The sequence below is a fragment of the Cucurbita pepo genome, chromosome 3 (genome assembly GCF_057944985.1).
Source record: "Cucurbita pepo subsp. pepo isolate OVF chromosome 3, ASM5794498v1, whole genome shotgun sequence".
Lineage (NCBI taxonomy): Eukaryota > Viridiplantae > Streptophyta > Magnoliopsida > Cucurbitales > Cucurbitaceae > Cucurbita > Cucurbita pepo.
Window position 1 is genome coordinate 14,272,401 of NC_141800.1, and position 18,653 is coordinate 14,291,053.

At 36.7% G+C, this 18,653-nt stretch overlaps 4 protein-coding genes and 1 pseudogene across 18 annotated transcripts; 3 read left to right on the forward strand and 2 right to left on the reverse strand.

Annotated features, from left to right (window-relative positions):
- The first annotated feature begins 1,386 nt into the window (after nucleotides 1-1,386).
- On the forward strand, nucleotides 1,387-1,962 carry LOC111790890 (MAPK kinase substrate protein At1g80180 pseudogene; annotated as a pseudogene).
- A 1,586-nt stretch (nucleotides 1,963-3,548) lies between these two features.
- LOC111790888 (pentatricopeptide repeat-containing protein At1g80150, mitochondrial) lies at nucleotides 3,549-7,109 on the reverse strand. 11 transcript variants are annotated; one of them, XM_023671998.2, is made up of 4 exons: nucleotides 5,205-7,109; nucleotides 4,662-4,795; nucleotides 4,039-4,265; nucleotides 3,549-3,961 (listed from the first exon to the last, which is right to left on the reverse strand). In XM_023671998.2, exon 1 carries the CDS (start codon nucleotides 6,624-6,626, stop codon nucleotides 5,427-5,429), a length of 1,200 nt encoding a protein of 399 aa, XP_023527766.1. In that variant the 5' UTR covers nucleotides 6,627-7,109; the 3' UTR covers nucleotides 3,549-3,961; nucleotides 4,039-4,265; nucleotides 4,662-4,795; nucleotides 5,205-5,426. The 11 variants fall into 11 exon arrangements, with proteins under 11 accessions (XP_023527766.1, XP_023527769.1, XP_086978980.1 ...); XM_023672001.2 differs by having other exon boundaries at nucleotides 3,549-3,964; XM_087122854.1 differs by having other exon boundaries at nucleotides 3,549-4,261; nucleotides 4,662-4,739.
- Nucleotides 7,110-7,699: 590 nt separating this feature from the next.
- LOC111790265 (putative polygalacturonase At3g15720) lies at nucleotides 7,700-9,469 on the reverse strand. Its single transcript, XM_023671130.2, has 8 exons — nucleotides 9,422-9,469; nucleotides 9,213-9,347; nucleotides 8,970-9,137; nucleotides 8,684-8,891; nucleotides 8,381-8,462; nucleotides 8,193-8,301; nucleotides 8,003-8,119; nucleotides 7,700-7,930 (listed from the first exon to the last, which is right to left on the reverse strand). Exons 2-8 carry the CDS (start codon nucleotides 9,327-9,329, stop codon nucleotides 7,700-7,702), a joined length of 1,032 nt encoding a protein of 343 aa, XP_023526898.2. The 5' UTR covers nucleotides 9,330-9,347; nucleotides 9,422-9,469.
- Nucleotides 9,470-11,941: 2,472 nt separating this feature from the next.
- On the forward strand, nucleotides 11,942-12,879 carry LOC111791169 (uncharacterized). The gene is made up of 2 exons (XM_023672410.2): nucleotides 11,942-12,260; nucleotides 12,443-12,879. The coding sequence occupies exons 1-2, from the start codon at nucleotides 12,116-12,118 to the stop codon at nucleotides 12,670-12,672; spliced, it is 375 nt and encodes a 124-aa protein (XP_023528178.2). The 5' UTR covers nucleotides 11,942-12,115; the 3' UTR covers nucleotides 12,673-12,879.
- Nucleotides 12,880-14,372: 1,493 nt separating this feature from the next.
- Nucleotides 14,373-18,511, forward strand: LOC111790238 (HSP20-like chaperones superfamily protein). Of its 5 annotated transcripts, none has more exons than XM_087122856.1 (5): nucleotides 14,373-14,527; nucleotides 14,631-14,730; nucleotides 16,356-16,450; nucleotides 16,730-16,815; nucleotides 17,587-18,511. In XM_087122856.1, exon 5 carries the CDS (start codon nucleotides 17,776-17,778, stop codon nucleotides 18,406-18,408), a length of 633 nt encoding a protein of 210 aa, XP_086978982.1. In that variant the 5' UTR covers nucleotides 14,373-14,527; nucleotides 14,631-14,730; nucleotides 16,356-16,450; nucleotides 16,730-16,815; nucleotides 17,587-17,775; the 3' UTR covers nucleotides 18,409-18,511. The 5 variants fall into 5 exon arrangements, 4 of the variants coding, with proteins under 4 accessions (XP_086978982.1, XP_086978981.1, XP_086978983.1 ...); XM_087122855.1 differs by having other exon boundaries at nucleotides 16,356-16,446; XR_015420499.1 differs by lacking the exons at nucleotides 16,730-16,815; nucleotides 17,587-18,511 and adding an exon at nucleotides 15,129-15,846 and having other exon boundaries at nucleotides 16,356-16,700.
- The last annotated feature ends 142 nt before the right edge of the window (nucleotides 18,512-18,653 follow it).

The following is an 18,653-nucleotide window of genomic DNA, read 5'->3' on the forward strand; positions in this document are numbered from 1 at the left end:
AGTTGGAATGAATCTCATGGGCGACCCATTAGCGCATTTAGCTCGACCAAATCAAGAATATGGATGCGAGTTCGCTTAGTGGGTTTATGTGTAAGTGTGTGGGCGTGTTTAGGGAAGTACCACATATCTAACCATGTATGTGTGTGTTTGCGTTACCCCGCCCTAACCACGAGGTTATTTACTGAGTATTTCTTAAAATATTCAAACCATGAGCTACTCTTACATCTTAGATAAAGACATAGTACCCATGTACGGATGACTAAGGTGACGCGTGAAGACCATAAAATCTGAGTTACGGTAGTTACATTTCATATTATTTGTCAGTCTTTATTAGGATTTAATAATTTTATTTTTAACGTGTAAATTCATGACATCGTTTATGTACCATTTAAAATCAATGTTTCTACATAAAAATGTCATGTCATGCATATAGTGAGTGATTCTATTTCAATAGAAAAATAGGGTCGTTACAGTTGATATCAGAGCTAATCATTGAGTGGTATGCTAGCGAATGCACTAGGCTCCAAGGGAAGTGGATTGTGAGATCTCAAATGGGTTGAAGAGGGGAACAAAACATTCCATATAAGGGGTGTAGACACTTTTTAAAACTGTGAAGCTGACAACTATGTGTAATGAGTCAAAGTACACAATATCTACCGACGATTCGCTCGTTAGAAAGACATGTTTATTTATATATATTATGGTGGTTAGAACATTACATAACCCAATACTATATAGTCAAATTGTATAATGAATGGTAGCTCAACCAAAATTTCTTACCCAAATAATTATGATTTTTTTTTTTTTTTTTTTTTTTTTTTTTTGTCCCCTAAGAAATGTGGACCAAAAAATAATTAATAATTAATAATTTTGCATGCCTCTTGACTTCCATGTGTACACAACTCACCATATGAGTTGCCATTTTTGAAAAATTAAACCCATTCCACATTTATTATACCATTTAATTCTCTTCAATTTCAACACTTTATTTATTTATTTATTTATTTTTATACCCACTTAATTTAATTTATTTCTTTGACTTTTCCATAAATAAATAAATATTTTTTTTATTAAATTTGTATTAAATGTACACGTAGTTTATGTGTCATACCTATCTCCAACAAAATGTAGGACCCATTTAGAATTTTCTTTTCTTTTATTCTTAATTTTAGAAATAATTTTCCTTTAATAACTATTGAATCTTTTTTATTTTTAAATTAAATTTAAACGAGATTAAAAAAAAATAGATAGATATAAATGCAAAAAGTAATTTAATTAATAAATAAATATTTTAGTTAGGATAATAATTTATATAATTTTTATGTTATGATAACGGAAAAAAATAAATTAATGTGACATTTTAATTTCTCTATTAATTAAATTATTTTTCCTCAGCTCTCTTTCTCTCTCTTCTATATATGATAGAGAAACAGAGCAAATTTCTCTGTAAATTTGGGGGAAAAAAAAGAAAAAAAGGATTTAGCTATGGAGGGATTGCAGAGATCTGAGATTTCTTTCCGGCGGCAAGGCTCGTCGGGACTGGTGTGGGACGACCGATTTTTGTCCGGGGAGTTGAAGCAAACGGCCGCCGCATCGGGGGAGGAGAATTCGGCGGCAGTGACGGTGGAGCCGATTAATACTACGATGGAGAGAAGCCGATCCAACGGTGGGCGTGGGTATAGGACGGGGAAGGTACCGCCGGCGATCGAGCCGCCGTCGCCGAAGGTGTCGGTTTGTGGATTCTGCAGCGCTTTTGGGAAACCGGCGAGGAAGAGTCGGTGGACGAAAACCGGTAAGCGTAGATCGGTGTAGGTTCAGAAAATTGTCCGGCGAGTGGGATTGTTAATAGATAAAATTAGGATTTTGTGTATAAATTATATAAAAGTAATTATGTATTTTGTGTTTGATTAAATGTTAATGTAAAAATTATTAAAACTAAAACTTCCTCCAATTTGCCTTCTACATCTTAATTCTTTAAATAATTCATTCAATTGTTCTTAATCCAATCATTTTTTTAAAAATAATGTACACATTAAGATTATTAATTGATAATGGTATTTTGATGTCAGCTTAGTTATTACATTAAAGTCTCGTAGATCAATTGTACACTTATTTAAGATATATTTTCGATTCAACAAGATATATATTTTGGATTGAACAAGAATTTTATACCTTAACAATTAGATTTTTTTCAATTTAAGATAACTTCAAAAGAATTTATTAAAATTTGGAGACATGTTTATATTTATTGATATTGAAAAAGAGAAAAAAGAAAATAAAAAGAGGGGGAAAATTTTAGAAATGGAGAAATGAAAGAAAGATTAAGAGGGTATTAAAAAGTTGATGAGGCATCTTAATTTGTCCGTTGTGCCAATATCCATTGATCAAAGATGTGTAGGTGATAACATTAGTTCAAACATCTTCAATGCGGCATTCCATAGGGTACATGAATGAACTGAGGTCACGTCCGAATGAGAGTAATTCTAAAGATGACTAAGAAGAGCTTAAAAGAACTCCATGGTCAATGGTTAAACGTGCTTTGCTTAGTCTTCACTCTTAGAAGCGAGAAGTAGGAGAATGCCAAGGACATTAGGTGCCAATCTCGATTTCGAATATTGATTCAAATCCTAGGCATAGATTGTTACAAATGGTATCAAAGCGATACTTCTCCTAGTAAGATGTGGTTTGGAGACGAATCAACGTGAAAGTTGGTGAGTATATGACACTCAAGTAAATAAGGGGTAAATGGATAAACCAACTGGATAAACCAACAAGACCATATCCGAATGAGAATGATCCTGAGGATAGGAGGACTAAAAAAGGCTTAAGAAAAATGAAAAATTACAACCTATATCAACAAAGTGCATCATCTTTTTCAGTGGCTCAATCATAGGAACTCCATGGTTAAACGTGTTTTACTCGTTGGGTGACCTCTTAGGAATTTTCCTAAGATGCACAAGAGTGAGAAGACAATATGCTGAAATAATTTGTGTTAGTTTGTGGAGATAGTTTTCACTCTAAAAAACGAGAATTAGATAATATGACCATGTCATTAGAAATGCAGGAGAATATCGGGGACATGAGGTGTCAAATCCAGATTTCAAACCTTGATAAAAATTATGGACAGGAGTCGGAGTCGTTATAGTTTCTTGGCCTCGTCAAGGTTGCCATGCCTAATGAACCCATCCACTAAAGTAGCATAAATAAATGCATCAGGTGCTATAATTTGGTCAAGCATCACCCCACCTCGGCCATGGAAAGTATTCATTAAAACATTGTAGATATTGGCATCAGGTAAGACCCCTCTTTCCATCATTCTGACCCGGATTGTCGATGCAATATCGACTCCCCCTGCAACAATAAGTCCATGGATTAAAGCTCCATACGAAACAATATCAACTTCATGGCCCTTAGTTGACATCTCAATTAGCAAATCTGAGGCCCTAATATACTCCCCTTGCTTGCAGTAGCCATGAACAAGAGTACAAGTGTACTTACCAACTTCATGGTTAATGGTAAGAACATATAGAAAAAGAATAAATCAGATATGAACAATAGCCTCAGAACAGTATCTTTATTATCATCAAATTCTTATCAAATATGAACAGTAACACAAGATTCAAATCAAAACAATTTCCTCTTAAACATTTACATCAGACGGTTACCCAAAATGTGGCACACTCCTGCTGTAGTCTGCATTTCCCCTTACCTAATGACAGGAAAATGCTGAGACAAGAACAGAATTCATGGCAAGAGAAACACAGATGCCCAATAAAAGATCTCATTTGAAAGAAAAACAAAGGATCTAACAAGCATTCAAGTTAAAGCACAGACAGCCACTGCTCCTGCATGTTCTTCATCTCCATTTAAGTCAACACTCAAGAGATCAACTAACCACCAGTCGAGATGCACGCTAACTAAAAGTTTTCGCTGAGTTTTGCATCAAATATTATCTCATGAACTGCTGCCAGTAACATAACTTGATCAGGGAAGAATACAAATCAAGTTCATTGTTCGAATACTCGAATACAGCCTCACCTGAAGAAACCTCGTCCAACCAACACAGCAGACAGAACGAACCTTCCCTAGTGTCCATGGAAAATAGTGGTAGCTCATCGAAAGGGAAAGTGCACCGACATGCTACCATCTGTCAGTTGTATCATGCAATTTTTATTCTACTCTCTCTCCACCTAATCCGAATGGCAGAGGACGATGGATTTGGACACACAGGAAGCTTCAGAAATCATTAATCTTCCATTGGCTTTCTAGAGGTAAAAGGGCACCAGATTTATAATCAACATAACAGCGGAGACGCAGTGCATATACATGTATTTCACATTATCTCTAACCATCTACTTTTATCCTTAGCTTTATTCAGATTAAGTTTCTTGTCCATATACTAGATAGAAGTATCATAATAAAACTCTCGTGTGAGTGTCAAGTTACCCTGATTATCCAACAGAGCATGAATTCAAGCAATGGTAAGAGGAAGATAAGCACAAATGCTTCAAACTACAAGAATTCAGCAGCTATATCTGAATAGGTAACCAAATCTAATCTAATGACTTCTGAGTGATGTTTTAATTCTACCTAATGAATGGTTATCGATAAATATGCTTGGAAATGATATTCAGAAATGATGACAGAAAATTTGAAATTACCTACGCAGCATTCAAAAATATCCAACAGGAAAGATTTTGCCCTTATTCCTATTGCCCTTGCGTTTGAAAGCACCGATGCTGGAATGACGAAACATGATTCGAACGTAGAAAGTTATAACACAGTTGCAACATCTCTGTGATATCATAAACAGGATAAGAACAAAGAATGCACCATCTGACAAGAATAAAGCTATAACAAATAACACATGCTGAATGATATCCCAATAAAACATTGATAAAATCTACAGGAAGATTGCACTTCATCAACAAAACTATAACGTCAGATGTCACTTTTATGAGATTTTTTTGCTGTAATCCAAGCATAACAGAAGCTCTACAATGAATCTAGGAGTAAATATTGAAAATTAAGTTGATTTCAAAAATACGATATTGAATAAAAAAACGAGCACATGTAAAACTACGTGTACAAACAGTTGGTAACATTACAAATTGAATCGAGGATAGCATACTGTGTACTTGGGAAAGCATTTGTGTCGCCTAAGTATGTGTAGACTAGAGAGAGAGATTTGCACAGTAACTCACAGAGAACATCAGCTGGTCCATTCAGAACTCTCATCTTGAGACATACTTTATTGAGATGGTAGAACAAATTACTGAGAAAATGAGAAACCTTTTGAAGATGTAACCCCATAAAAAATCAGTGTCCAATTAACTTTGTAATTTACAAATGGAAGTAAAGAAAGAACGTGAGCTCCTTTTGAGCTTTCTGCTACATTCATCTAGCACCAGTCTACAGATCTCTTTTCAGCCGTTGGCCATTGTGGTATTCAAAGCTTCCAACTGAGTTGTAGAGAAAGGAGGCACCCTTTTCCTTGCCAATGATAGGATCAACTGAGCCTTACCAGGCTGCCCCATCTTGTTGAGGCCTTTAAGTAATGAATGAATTGTATCAATGTTTGGAAACCAATTCTTGGTCATGGCATCTTTGCACATTGTATATGCCATGTTGAAATCCCCACTTCTGCATAGGTAATGAATCATGGTTTGATAAATTTTGACATTTGGTTTATATCCACTCCCATGTAAAGCAGAATAAACCCTTTTCGCCATATCAAGAAACCCGGCTTGGCAAAAACCTTTTATTACCAGATTGTAAGTAACCTCATCAGGTACAATCCCAATGTTCCTCATCACATTCATCAATTTATTAGCATCCCATGCTCGTCTCCTGTCAACCAAATATTGAATTCTCACATTGAAAGAAGCAAGATTGGGCAAACAACCCCTCAAAACCATTAGATTCCACAGACCATTACTAATTTCACATTGATTATGCTTGTACAATGCCGAAATTAACGTTGTATAGGTAACCACATCTGGTCTTATTCCCACCTTCTCCATTTCTAATATGAAAAGATAAGCTCTATTTAAAATACCCATGTCACAAAAAGCCTTAACAACAATGTTAACAGAAATTATATCCAACTCAATATTGAATTTTTCTGGAGCTTCTCTCAAAAATGCCTCGAGAGCTCCTAAATCACGGGCCTTCATCAAAACCTTAAGCACCGCGTTAAACGACTTAACAGTCCTACTGCATCCATATAAGTGCATATTATAAAAAGTGTCAACAGCATGCTTGATCATCTCAGCCTTACCATATAGCATTATAATCCTTATAATGAATCCTTCACGGCGCCCCTGTGGAAGAGTCTTCTGATGCTCAAGTAAATGCTCAATGTAATCAAAGCGACGAGCTCCAGCCAGTCGAGACACAGTGTCTTCAAAAGCAAATCGATTCTCAATCACAAGCCGATTGTGCGCATTGGCTTTAAACAGATGGAACAGCTTCTCAGGGTCCCGTTCTGCTTTAAGCTTTATAAGGGCAGGCTCCTCGACGGGCTTCGAGTTCTGAACGTGATTCAACACAGCCGCAGGGGTCTCTGAAGATACAATGACGGTAGCAGCATGGCAGAATCTGCGAATAGGTCGCAGAGAGAGCATGTTCTAGGCGTCTCCTCAGGAAAAAAAAATCTACCCAAAATCAAGATCTAAATCATATTCTTGAGAAAATAGCCACTACCCCCAATAACAAACTGGAAAACCAGGTAGTAGCAGTGATTTCCAGAAATTCAACCACACCCAGAATCCAAATCCAACAAATTAATTTCGAAGAACACTAATCCGCGCATAAACAGCGAGAATCTGAAGAACAGTGATGCAATAACACAAAGACTAATAGAAAAACAATAAGATTTGTTCAGAAAGAAAACAAAAGGGGGCGATTCAGAGAAAAAACCGCCGTGCAATGAATTGAGATTGGTGTTTGAAGAGGCGAAGGACTGCTGTAAGGGATCCACGCGGGGGAAAGGTCAGAAATTTTACAGGGTAATATTTGTTATTTTCTGGTAGGGTTTCGGGGGTTTAGGTTTCGGCTCCCAAATTGCCATTGTTTTTGAACTCATAATTGTAGCGATGAAGGTCCACCATAAGCTCTATGCGCTGCTCCTGAGATCAATATTTACCCAAATTTGTATCCATCCGAGTTATACACCTTCAAATTAGGGATTTAATGGATCGGGTTGACAATCCAACCCAACCTAACCCTCTATTTTTTCTTGGGTGGATCGAGTTCATCTTATCACCTAAATCGAAAAAAAAAATTGAAGTAAACCCAACTCTATTCTCGAAGAAAAATTACGTTTAGGTTGGATAGTCTAAACGGTTCAGGCCATCGTGTCATAAAAAAAATAATAAAAATATTTTTGTATTTTTCGAAAATATCGAAGAACTTCCTTCTTTATTTCATTATCATTTAATCGAGTTACAAATAATATTTGAACAAAAATTATTTATTTACCATTCAAACGAGTCTGTTATGATTGATTCAGAAGTCTCTCGATGATCCAAGATTGTATTACTTGGCAATTCCTAGTTGTGATTTCGTGAGATTTGATACTTGAACATAAAGTGTTATGTCTTCGTTTGTTGTTGAAAAAATTGGTGTAAAAATTTAATAGATGAGTATATGAGTTGTTTATTTAAATCACTATGAATTCATTCTATCAAGAACTTATCTATGGTAACAAACAATCGATAGCAGGAACTGTATTTGTTGATGTTCCATGGGCATTAGAACACGAGGACTGAGTGGTTTTATCAGAATCGGTAGATCTGATATCGATATCTTCAAATGCAAGGTTCTTACAGCCTACACTCTCACTGCAACTCAATTTCACTGCCACCTTCGTTGTAGATGTTCCACGCAATCCTTGGTACGACACATCACTCACTTCTACGGCGGATGTCTGCAACATTTTCCTCGTATGTTAGTTTACCTTTTGTATACTTAGATTACGGGCAATGTTTCTTGAATCTACCTCGTTTTTGCAATCTTTTTTTCCGTTGCAGTAATACTGGTTGATTATGATTGGGTTGCGAACTTGATCTAGTGTGATTCCTCGAAACCATATCTTTCTTGCGTATCCAGATCCTCCCTATATTGAAGAAGAGACATGAACACAAATCTTCGTGTTTTAAGACATCATCAAATCAAGATTTAGTATTAACCTGCCATGTTTTGATTCTTGCTCCATACATAGTTCCTTTCAGATGACAATCTTGAACTCTCACTTCTTCTACAGCGGATGTCGCCCCGTCTTCTCCCAAGCTACCAATACTAAAACAAATAGCCTTTTTAAGCAAGACGTTTCCTCGAGAAAAAGAAGCAACATTTAGTAGTTTTTAAGTGATTAAACCTTATGCCATGACCAGGTCCACACTCGATGTTTGTTATGTGGATATTGGAAGAGCCTTCACTAATACCAATACAATCATCACCTGTTACAGTAGATACAGTTGAAAAATCAGTTCTTTCATCCGATTAGGAATCACGACTCTCCACAATAATATGATATTGTTCATTTTGAGCATAAGTTCTCATGACTTTGCTTTTGGTTTCCCCAAAAGCCTCATACCAATGGAGATCAACCAACGTGGGACTCCCTCCCGACAATCCTCAACAAACCAAACTGAGTTAATATATACTGGGATTGCACTACCTGTTGCAATACTGCAATTCTGAATCTTAACATCGGTTGAATAAGCAACATCAATACCATCAGTATTGGGACTATCCTCGGGTGCTAGTATGTTCAATTGAGAGATGGAAGCATGATTGCAACGAACAATATGCATATGACTTTTAGGACTATTAATATGCGTTAATCCAGAAAGACGAAGATTATCACAATCGTAAACAGCCAACGCCTGTAATCACAATACATATTCAATTGAAACACTCCCACATAAACGTAAGTAACATTTGGTACGACGATCGTAACGAACCGTGGGTCGTCCATTTGATTTTTGATTCCACCAACCAGCTCCTTGCCCATCAATTTGGCCATTCCCATGTATATCAAGACCGCTCACATTGGCGAACCACAACCAATTCTTGACCTTAAACTCTTTCCAATCATCAACATCACTTGGAGCCACAACCTTTCCAAGGATCTGCACATCCCAAGTAAGTTACCATAATAACCATATGAACATAACGTAAAGCAAAGCTAGGAAAAGGCTAATTACTTTAACCCCGACATTGGAGGACATGCATGGGCCTTCAAACTTCACTGGATTCAACAAGAATGTCTTGGAAGATGGCACCAACATAGCTGAGGGCGTTGTAGCCTTACAAACAGCCATCCAAGCCTTCAAAAATGCCTTTAAACAATGAATCATATTAGAAAACAATAGCTTTGGATGCATAATTTGAGGGTTTGAGTGAGTATATTTACTTGTGAATCATCTGTTTTTCCATCCCCAGCTGCCCCATAATGAACCACATCGATGTTCTTATACTCTACATTAGGGCTACCATCGTTGCCTTTTGGATCATTATTGCCTTGTGGATGATGGTGAAGAGTTTTTAATCCAAATATCAAGCAAATCACGAGTACTAACACCACCAAAAAACCTATCTGCAACTAAAAATATCAATTTCAACTTGTAAATAAGCCTTAAGAAGTTGAGTTTCATGAGAAATTACCAGCAATTTCTTAATCATTGTGGCGAAATTCAAGCACATGTTCTTGAAATTAGAATCCATGCTTCATTTTATACTCATAATAGTGGTTGATGATTTGATAATAAGGTGTATTAATTGGATTGTGTTCATATTCAATGAGAGTTTAGAGAATTATTGTAAATTTTTTGCCATTTCATGCGTGTTGAGCAAAATTAAAAATCACATCTTTTAGGCAATCTTTTGTTTTAATGCCTCAAATTCTCTCCTTTTTGTATGCAATGGGTTTCATGTTTGAGTTATAAATTGTGCTTGGGCTTTTGTTTATTGTATAATGATGAAAATATATTTAGCCATATGGGTAATAAATGTAAAATATAGCTGAGAATTGATTGTATTTGACTGTGGCGATTCTAAGATTTTGTAGGGTATTATAGAAAGTCGTATAGTTTTTTAATTTAAACGTTGAATTCTATTGAATTCGAAACATGGAACGTACAATTATTATTGGTTTTTACTTTTAGAACTTTGGTTATAGTCCTATATTTACAAGAACTTTCAAGTTGATACCAAAAATTAATGCAATCATCACTAATGGTAGATTCTAGGTCGATTGGGGAGGAGGAACAAAACATTTCTTAGAAGGGTGTGGAAATCTCTCTCTAACATGTGCATTTAAAAACCTTGTAGGGAAGCTTAGAAGGAAAAGCCTAAAAAAAATAATATCTGGTAGCTGTGGACTGAGTTGTTACACATGGTATCAGAGTCAGTCACCGGGTGGTGTATCAGCGAGGATGTTGGGTTGCAAGGAGCGAAATTGTGAGATCCCGTATCGGTTGGAGAGAGAAATGAAACATTTCTTGTTAGGGGGTGAAATTGTGAGATCCGGTAGCGGTAGGCATGGGCTGTTACAACCTGTTAGGGTAGATGATATTCGAATCTTATATATTTTTATTTGAGGAACGAAACTTCTTAATGTATTATATATATTTTTATTTGACTCGGGTCAACCCAAGGGTTTTATCCCATGAACCCAAAACCGAACCGAGTCAGTTCGGGTTCAGAAAAAGGAACCCAACCCAACCCAACCCTTGGGTTGGTCTGATTGTCAAGTTGTCGGGTTGAATGTACACCCCTAATTCATGAGAATGAGTGAATTATGAGAATGAGTGAATTCTATCACGAAAACTGTTTTCCGCTCTCTATTTTCTCAAGTCTCCAAAATCGATTGCAAAATACATTATCTAATGTGTTAATTTGATTAATTAGTCTCATTAATAAAAAAAAAATTAATCAGTTTTATTAAGCTATATTTACCTTAATTTTGAATGTAATTTTTTTTATTAACATATAAATAGTTGAAATTAGTTTATAAAAAAAAGTTTTGAAAATTGAAATAACGTAATAAGTTTGAGGATAATTTTGAGGATTTAAAAAATTAATTACGAAATTGACAATTATCAAAATAAGTTTACACGTGGCCCAATGGAAACGGTGGAAACTTGGCAGAGTATGGAAGACGACACGTCGGAAAGAAGTAGAAGATTTAGATACTTGCATTGTCCAGTTGGCTCACTACTGTTACGACATGTTGTCCAATATTGCTTGCCGACATCTGTGGTTGTTGCCTCCACCAACTGTCAATCATGCATCTCTTCTCTTGTCGCTCTTTCACATAAAATAAATCAATTATCCTAAGTTTCTAATTCTGCCCCTCATCTTTAATGAATTTCTATTTAGTCCCTCAAAATCCAATAAATTCCAAAGTTAGTCACCAAAAGAAATTTTCAGGCTAAAATAACATTTTGTGAGTAATTTTTATATCCTCCCAATAAATCTATCATTATTATTATTATTTAACCCATTTCCATAAAATAAAATTATTTAAAAGATATGAAAATAAATATAAAAAAAAAATAAGGGGTAAGAAAAAGAAAAGTAATGCATGCCACGTGTCAGGCAGGAGTTGGTAGCAGTGTTTAAAATAAACAGAAATTATCAAGAGTGGGTCCCACCTGAGTTTGACCGTTTTCTGAGAAGTCTTCTTTTTGTGTGGGGTTGAATGAAAGTTGACTGCTTCAATCTTCATGTTTACCTCAACGCTCCCACCGCCTTTCTCTGCCACGCTTTGCCCCATCACCATCACTCACACTTCTCATTATTATTTTAATACTTCTATAATTTTTAATTAAATTTTTTAATATTAGTAATTTCCACTAGGAAGGTACGAGAGCTTATGCACAAAGTAAATGATATCGTTCCATTATAGAGAGTCCACCGCTGATTTGTGAGTTAGAATCTGAGAGTTTGTTTGTTTGTGTTTCTAGAGAAGTGTAGAGGGCGACGCATGCAATTAAAATCTCCAACTTCATCTCCCCCACTTGCCAACTAAATTCCACCATCCATTTTCATAAGAATACCCAAAATAAACACCTTCTGCCGGCGTCCATTTCTCCTTCCGCCACCCATGTCTTCCATTCTTACCTCTCAAGGTCTCGTCATTGCCACTGCCATGGTCGTCTCCTCCACGGCTCTCTTCCTCGCCTTCTCCAACCACCACAAGATCAATCCACTCCCTTCCAAATCACTTCTTTCTTCCTGCTTTTCCTCTGGTAAATTCCTCCTTCCCTTTTCTTCAATCATGTTTTGAACATTAAAAAGCTGAAATCTTGGTGGGTTTTTGATGTTGAATTAACTTAAAATTTGATGGGTTTTTGTAAAGTTTGTGTTTTTAGTGTTGTTTTGAGGATTTGGGGCTGAAATTTTGGTGGGTTTTTGATGTTTTTGTGTTTAGACAAGAAAAAGAAGAAGAAGAAGGTGAGATTTGCAGAGGATGTGAAGGAGCCAAGAGGGAATGGAGAAGAGTACAGAAGAGAGCACGATGAGAGATTGGCTATGGCGGAAAGAAGAAGAAGAACAAGAACAAGTAGCAGCTGCTGTAGAAATGAAATTCCTGCAAATCGTGTTGCTTTGTATAATGGAATTCTTAAACAACGATCGCTAAGAACCCAATGTTCATTTTGATCAAAACTCTCTGTTTTTACCCCTTTCTTCGTTTCTTCTCTTCTTTTCTCTGTTTCAGGAAAAAAAAAAAAAAAAAAAAAAGTGAAAAATCTAGCTTTTCTGTGGCTGTAGATGGACGGTTGAGATTCAGTCCCACCCACCCATTTTTTTTTTCATTTTAGTAAAAATCATAATGAAATTATGATAATTTCATTTTTCTCTTGGACATAGGATAAGTTTTGTCGTATAGTTACGATATCAACATCGATGTTATTTTCGAGAGGAGTATAGCTTAGCAATTAAAATATACATTGATCGACTTGCACCCAATAAAACATGGACTAATATTCGGTTTCCTGATAACCTTAAGATTTTTGCATTCTTACCAATTTTGAAAAGAAAAAAAAAAGTTAAAAGGGTTTTTGTTGTTTAAGTCATTGGTCGAGTTTTTCTTTATTCATGGACTTGGGAGGTGGAAACGGTAAGAATTTTGGCAAGTCATTGCGCACCTAATTGAGTTCATATAGTCATCATTCTTCTCAAGGTATTTGAAGTTTGGAACTCATGCAATGGTGTGTGATCATTTAGTCATGATTTACTTCTTCAGTCATGTACATTTGCGTTTTTTTCTTGCGTTCCTTTTCTTTACATCGATTTCAGTTGTATGAGTGTGTGTTAGTTAGCTCATAGTCAAGCTTATGGAATATGATAACAGTGCTCACCTAGTGGGTTCATGTGCATGTGCACAAGTTATGTGTAGAGAATTACTATGCATCTAATTATACATAAAATTGAAAGTAGAGTATAAGTACCGTTATAGTCCGTCTGTATTGCATTTTTTAACCTTAATGGTAAGTTACTTATTGAATATTTTTAAATATATATATATTTTTTTTAACGTTTCTTTTAGATAAAGACAAATGATCTATAGTCGGGTGAGATAGTTAATGATACAAAATAAGTCCGAGATTCTTAGATCCCATCAAGATTTTAACCATATCTAACAATGAAGTTGTAAATTTACAATTGACCTCCATCACTTTTTTACTCCAAAAGCTATTCCATTCCAACCAAAAGTAATTCTTTGGATTAAATGTATCCACCTTACAATATTAAAAAAATAAAAGAAAAAAAAGAATAATTACAAGGAAGAATCCTTTTAGCCCAAATAATGGGTAATATTTTAATTAATCTAATTAAATTGTTGAAAGAAAATTAAAGTAATTTTTATAGACCATGAATTATGGTGACACGTTTACATGTTAAATGAATATGTACTTATTTTCGTCTTGTCCTCTAGAAGATGTAGACTTCATACTTTAGCTATGAATCGAGAATTGTGTTTCACGTAGAACTCTTTTGCTTCTTACTCACGCAAATAATTTAAACCTTTGAATGTTGACTCACAAATATATTCAAAATATGAGATTGTTTATTTTAATTTTTTTTTTTTTTTAGGTTTCATCAACATTCATATCTCTCTTACAACACGACGAAACTAAATGATTATGAGATTGACTAATTTATATTCAGATTTTTATAACGGACAAATGTAATAACAACAAATAATAATAATAATAATAGTTGTGTTAATTAAAACAATGATCTCTAATAAGCTTTTAATCAAATGATGATTAGGAAAATTTCTAAAAAATTAGTGATAAACTGAAGTTAAGTACTTCGAATATTTACTAAGGGAACCTATTCTATGTTTCCACCAATTTCCTGTTAACCAGAGAGGAAGGGAAGGTAGAAGAAGAAAGGGGGGGGGGGGGGGGGGGGGGGTGGAAAAGCTGAGCCTGTGAATCATCGAAGAGGGCATTTTGGATTTCAGGGAGCAGGAGAAAGGCGACCCGTGATATTGTTGTTCATTCAGGTCGACCACTTTTTTCCTCGAAAGTTTCAATTTCTGCAGATTTCTCAAATTTGCTTTTGTTTCTGCTTTTATCTTTACACCCGTGAATCTTTTTGATTTCTAGAGGCGATTCTCTGATATTTTCTTCCTGGAATCCGATTTGGTGCTCTGTGGATCCGTTCTGTTCTTCTGGGTTTGCTTTATATACGTTGCCCTAACATGGGGTAAGTTCTTTTTTGCTGTTTTGGATTTTGAATTTATTTGATTGATGTGATTGTGTGTGACATTGTTCTGTGTGTGAAATGGGTTATTGGCTCTGTGTTTGGTTGCCTAGAAAATTTGGCAGAATGAAAGGAGGGGTTTAAATTGGTTACCTCGCTGATTTTTCTTAATGATCGAACCATTTCTTCTGCTTTAATGTTCATTTGTTTTGCTTTTAATGGTGTTGTTGATAGCTTGGAAATTCAAAGATCCTAGAAATGTGAATAACTATTTAATGAGCATCATGGGAAGATTTCTTTCATGCCTTTTCTTTTCCCCCTTTTGATTTTTTTTTCTCTTGTTTACTATGATTTTGAACCATGATGTGGCTGGTTCTAATGAGTATTTTGATGAACTGTAGTTTGTAATAGAGCATTGGATGCATTGAAAATCATATCTAAGCTTGCTACTGTAGTAGTTCGCGGAGTCGAGGCGTCTTGTAACATATTTTGAAATCTTGACCACACACACGATGTGAGATCCCACATTGGTTGGAGAGGAGACGGAGTATTCTTTATAAAGGTGTGAAAACCTCTCCTTAACAGATACGTTTTAAAAACCTTGAGGGGAAGCCGGAAAGAGAGAATCCAAAGAGGACAATATCTGCTAGTGGTGGGCTTGGGATGTTACAAATGGTATAAGAACCAAACACCGGGCATTGTACCAGTGAGAAAAGGCTGAGCCTCGAAGGAGGGTGGACACAAGGCGGTGTGCCAGCAAGGACACTGGCTTTGAAGGGGGGGTGGATTAGGGGGTCCCATATCGATTGAAGAAAGGAACGAGTGCCAGTGAGGATGCTGGGTCCCGAATGGAGGTAGATTGTGAGATCCCACATCGGTTGGGGAGGAGAACGAAACATTCTTTATAATGGTGTGAAAACTTTCCCTAGCAGACACGTTTTAAAAACTTCGAGGAAAAGTCCAAATAGGACAATATCTGCTAGCGGTGGTGGGCTTGGGCTGTCACACGATATGGACAACAATGCTAATCAGTCAAAGGAGGCTATTCATCAGTTAAATCCAACCAATTACAGGGGGACTCTAGCGAAGCTAATGTTCCCACTGCATTTGTAAATCATGGTAAGTTCTCATTTGTGCAATGAACTTCTGCTGCTTCGCTTGATTAGCTTGTGTTGCCATAGCTTTAAAGGCACCAAGAGCGAAGGCTCCAGCTTCATTTTCTATCCTTAAACGCCAAGTCTAAATCCAGGTCTAGTTTGTTACGATCATTTACGAGATGGTTATCTCTTTCCACAATGCATCCACTGTAGAATGATTCTACATGATTGTGTAACCCCCAAACTCTTCAACTTTCTCTATTTATAACCAACCCCACCCCAAAAAACTACCAAAAATTACCATTTAAAATATGAACTATGTACTACTAATAAGGGATAAAAGGATAAAGAAGGTCTAGTCCATGTCCCGTTTCAAGTGACTAGTTTCTTGCCGTTCATATAGATCAATAGCTGGTTCTAAGACTAGACAGCAGATAAGCTAGTTTAGTTCCGTGCATAAGAAGTTTACAGTTTAGGAGAGTTTCTATGTTCAAGAATATTCGGTTTGTGGTTTGACAATTTTAGTTGTAGGTCTTCTTCTCTGGAATCAAACTAGACAGCATTGGGTGCAGAGCAAAGAGTCCAACAACAAAGAACAGTTGATTGGAGAACCCAAATTCAAGTAGGTTTGGTCGCTGTTCTTTTCCATAACCGAAATTGTTTTATAGTCATAAATTCTTCTGGAAAATTTTGACTTCTAGTTATAAAGCTGTAATAAGATTATATGATGGTTTTCTTCTAATCTGGCCATGATTTCACATCCCTACTATGTAAGTGTCGCCACATCCTAGATCACTTGGTGTAAGTGTCGCCATATGGAACCGATAAGCTTTATTGCTGATCAATTTTTCACATTAATCTTGCCTTTTTCTCTAACGGGGTCTAACCTTGAAATCTACATGCAGTGGTTGATTCTCTTAAAGATATTTGAAGATTAAGTTAGGCTTGGGAAACCCTCTGAATTGCTGAATTACAACTATTACATGAACAGGTACAATTGCTAAATTGGCAACTTGGCCAATACCCAAAATGTAGCTTTATGCAGAAAAAAGGAAAAACAGAACATTAATCCATTTTAGCGTTCAGTTTGTTGTACTAGGCGTTCTGGGTTCTTCCTTGGGTAATTTTTATCTAGTTCTTGTCTGAAACTTGAGTGCTTCTGGAGAGTGAGACGAAACATTCTTTTTAAGCGTATGGAAACCTCTTTCTAGCAGATACGTTTTAAAAACTTTGAGGAGAATCTCAAAAGGAAAAATCCAAAGAGGACAATATTTGCTAGTGGTTGGTTTGGGCTGTTACAAATGGTATCAAAGCCAAATATCAAGCGGTGTGCTACAAGGACGTTGGGTTTCAAAGAGGGGTGGATTGTGAGATCTCGCATCGATTGTAGAGAGAAACGAGTGCCAGCGAGGACGCTGGGCCCCAAAGGGAGATGGATTGTGAGATCTCACATTAGTTGGAGAGTAGAATGAAACATTTTTTATTAAGATGTGGAAGCTTAACGTTTGCATGATCCAATCTTGAAAAATATTAGTCATATTGATTGGTACTCTTACTTAGGACTTGATTCTATTATTCTTTAAACTTGCCATTACAAATATGCGGGTAGAAATCTGAAATTTTGGGCCATAAGTAAAATAGTTTATGCTTTAGGCTCTGTTGGTAGCCATATGGAAATGTGGTTGGATTGGATTAAACCCTTTGTTCTCTGTGTTGATGGTATATTTGAGAAACAACTGGAAGCTGTATGAAACATGCACAGGACAGGATCGACACATGTTTTCGCCATGGACTAGCACCTGCCAGAAACTCCAACGACACTTCTGGACTCACCTTCCAGATTCTCCCCCTCCCCTCATGTCTTTATTAATCTTCTTCCACCACCATCTTTACACCAAAACACATTACCAACAGAGCCCACTCCACTTCTCTATTTGAATACTCATTCCCCATGGCCCTGACTCGCTTGGCTCTGAAGAATTTGCAGCAAAGGGCGCTTGTTTCCTCCCCTGCTGATGCTCTGCTCCACAGGAAAACAGAGGCCCTGATCAGAAGGTTCTGCGATCAGAGCTCAGAAGGCAATCCCAAAGAAGTGGCCATTAATAATGAAGACAAAAACACCAAAATGGTCCCGAAAGGGGAAGGCAAGAAGTGGGTATTATGGAAGAAGAATGGGAGAGAATTTGATGTGGGGAATTCACTGATGCAAGCGGCTGAGAACATAAACAGAGTATTGAAGAGCTTGAAGTTGAGGCGTCCATGGTGGGTATCCAATGGGCATGTGAAAGAGCAAGAAGAGTGGTACAAGCTGAAGGTGGAGATGCCTGGGATTGCGAAGGAAGACGTGAAGGTGAGGGTGGAGGGTCGGATTCTGAGCATCAGAGGGGAGCACAGTGAAGAAGATGAAGAAGAAGAAAGTGGGTGGAGGGGGGAGAGATATGGGTACTACGAGAGCACGGTGATGCTGCCGGAAGACGCGGTGGCGGATGAGATCAAGGCGGAGCTGAAAGATGGGGTGTTGACGATCACCATTCCAAGGACTGAGATGCCTCCAAAGGATGTTAAAGAGATCACCGTCGTGTAATTTTGATCAGTAAAAAAAAAAAAAAAAAATAGAAGTGTGAAAGTAATTCCAATTAAAGAAGTAAAAACTCTTTCTTTTTACGAAGAAAGAAACTTGAAACCTATGCCAACATCACATTACATAAATTACACGACACCGACAGATTCGGACGTGAAACCCCACATTTCAATTCCCTTAAAGAGTAAGGCAATCCAGAGCCTTTCACGTCCGGATAAACAGGTGGCTCCACGACGGTCACCAAAACA

Coding starts and splice junctions, on each gene's coding strand:
- LOC111791169 (XM_023672410.2), top strand. CDS start 12,116: ATGTCTTCCATTCTTACCTCTCAAGGTCTCGTCATTGCCACTGCCATG. Junction 12,261..12,442: donor TTCTTCCTGCTTTTCCTCTG/GTAAATTCCTCC, acceptor TTTTGTGTTTAG/ACAAGAAAAAGAAGAAGAAG.
- LOC111790238 (XM_087122856.1), top strand. CDS start 17,776: ATGGCCCTGACTCGCTTGGCTCTGAAGAATTTGCAGCAAAGGGCGCTT.
- LOC111790265 (XM_023671130.2), bottom strand. CDS start 9,329: ATGGCTGTTTGTAAGGCTACAACGCCCTCAGCTATGTTGGTGCCATCT. Junction 9,138..9,212: donor CCTCCAATGTCGGGGTTAAA/GTAATTAGCCTT, acceptor TGGGATGTGCAG/ATCCTTGGAAAGGTTGTGGC. Junction 8,463..8,683: donor GAATTGCAGTATTGCAACAG/GTAGTGCAATCC, acceptor CTACTGTAACAG/GTGATGATTGTATTGGTATT.
- LOC111790888 (XM_087122854.1), bottom strand. CDS start 6,626: ATGCTCTCTCTGCGACCTATTCGCAGATTCTGCCATGCTGCTACCGTC.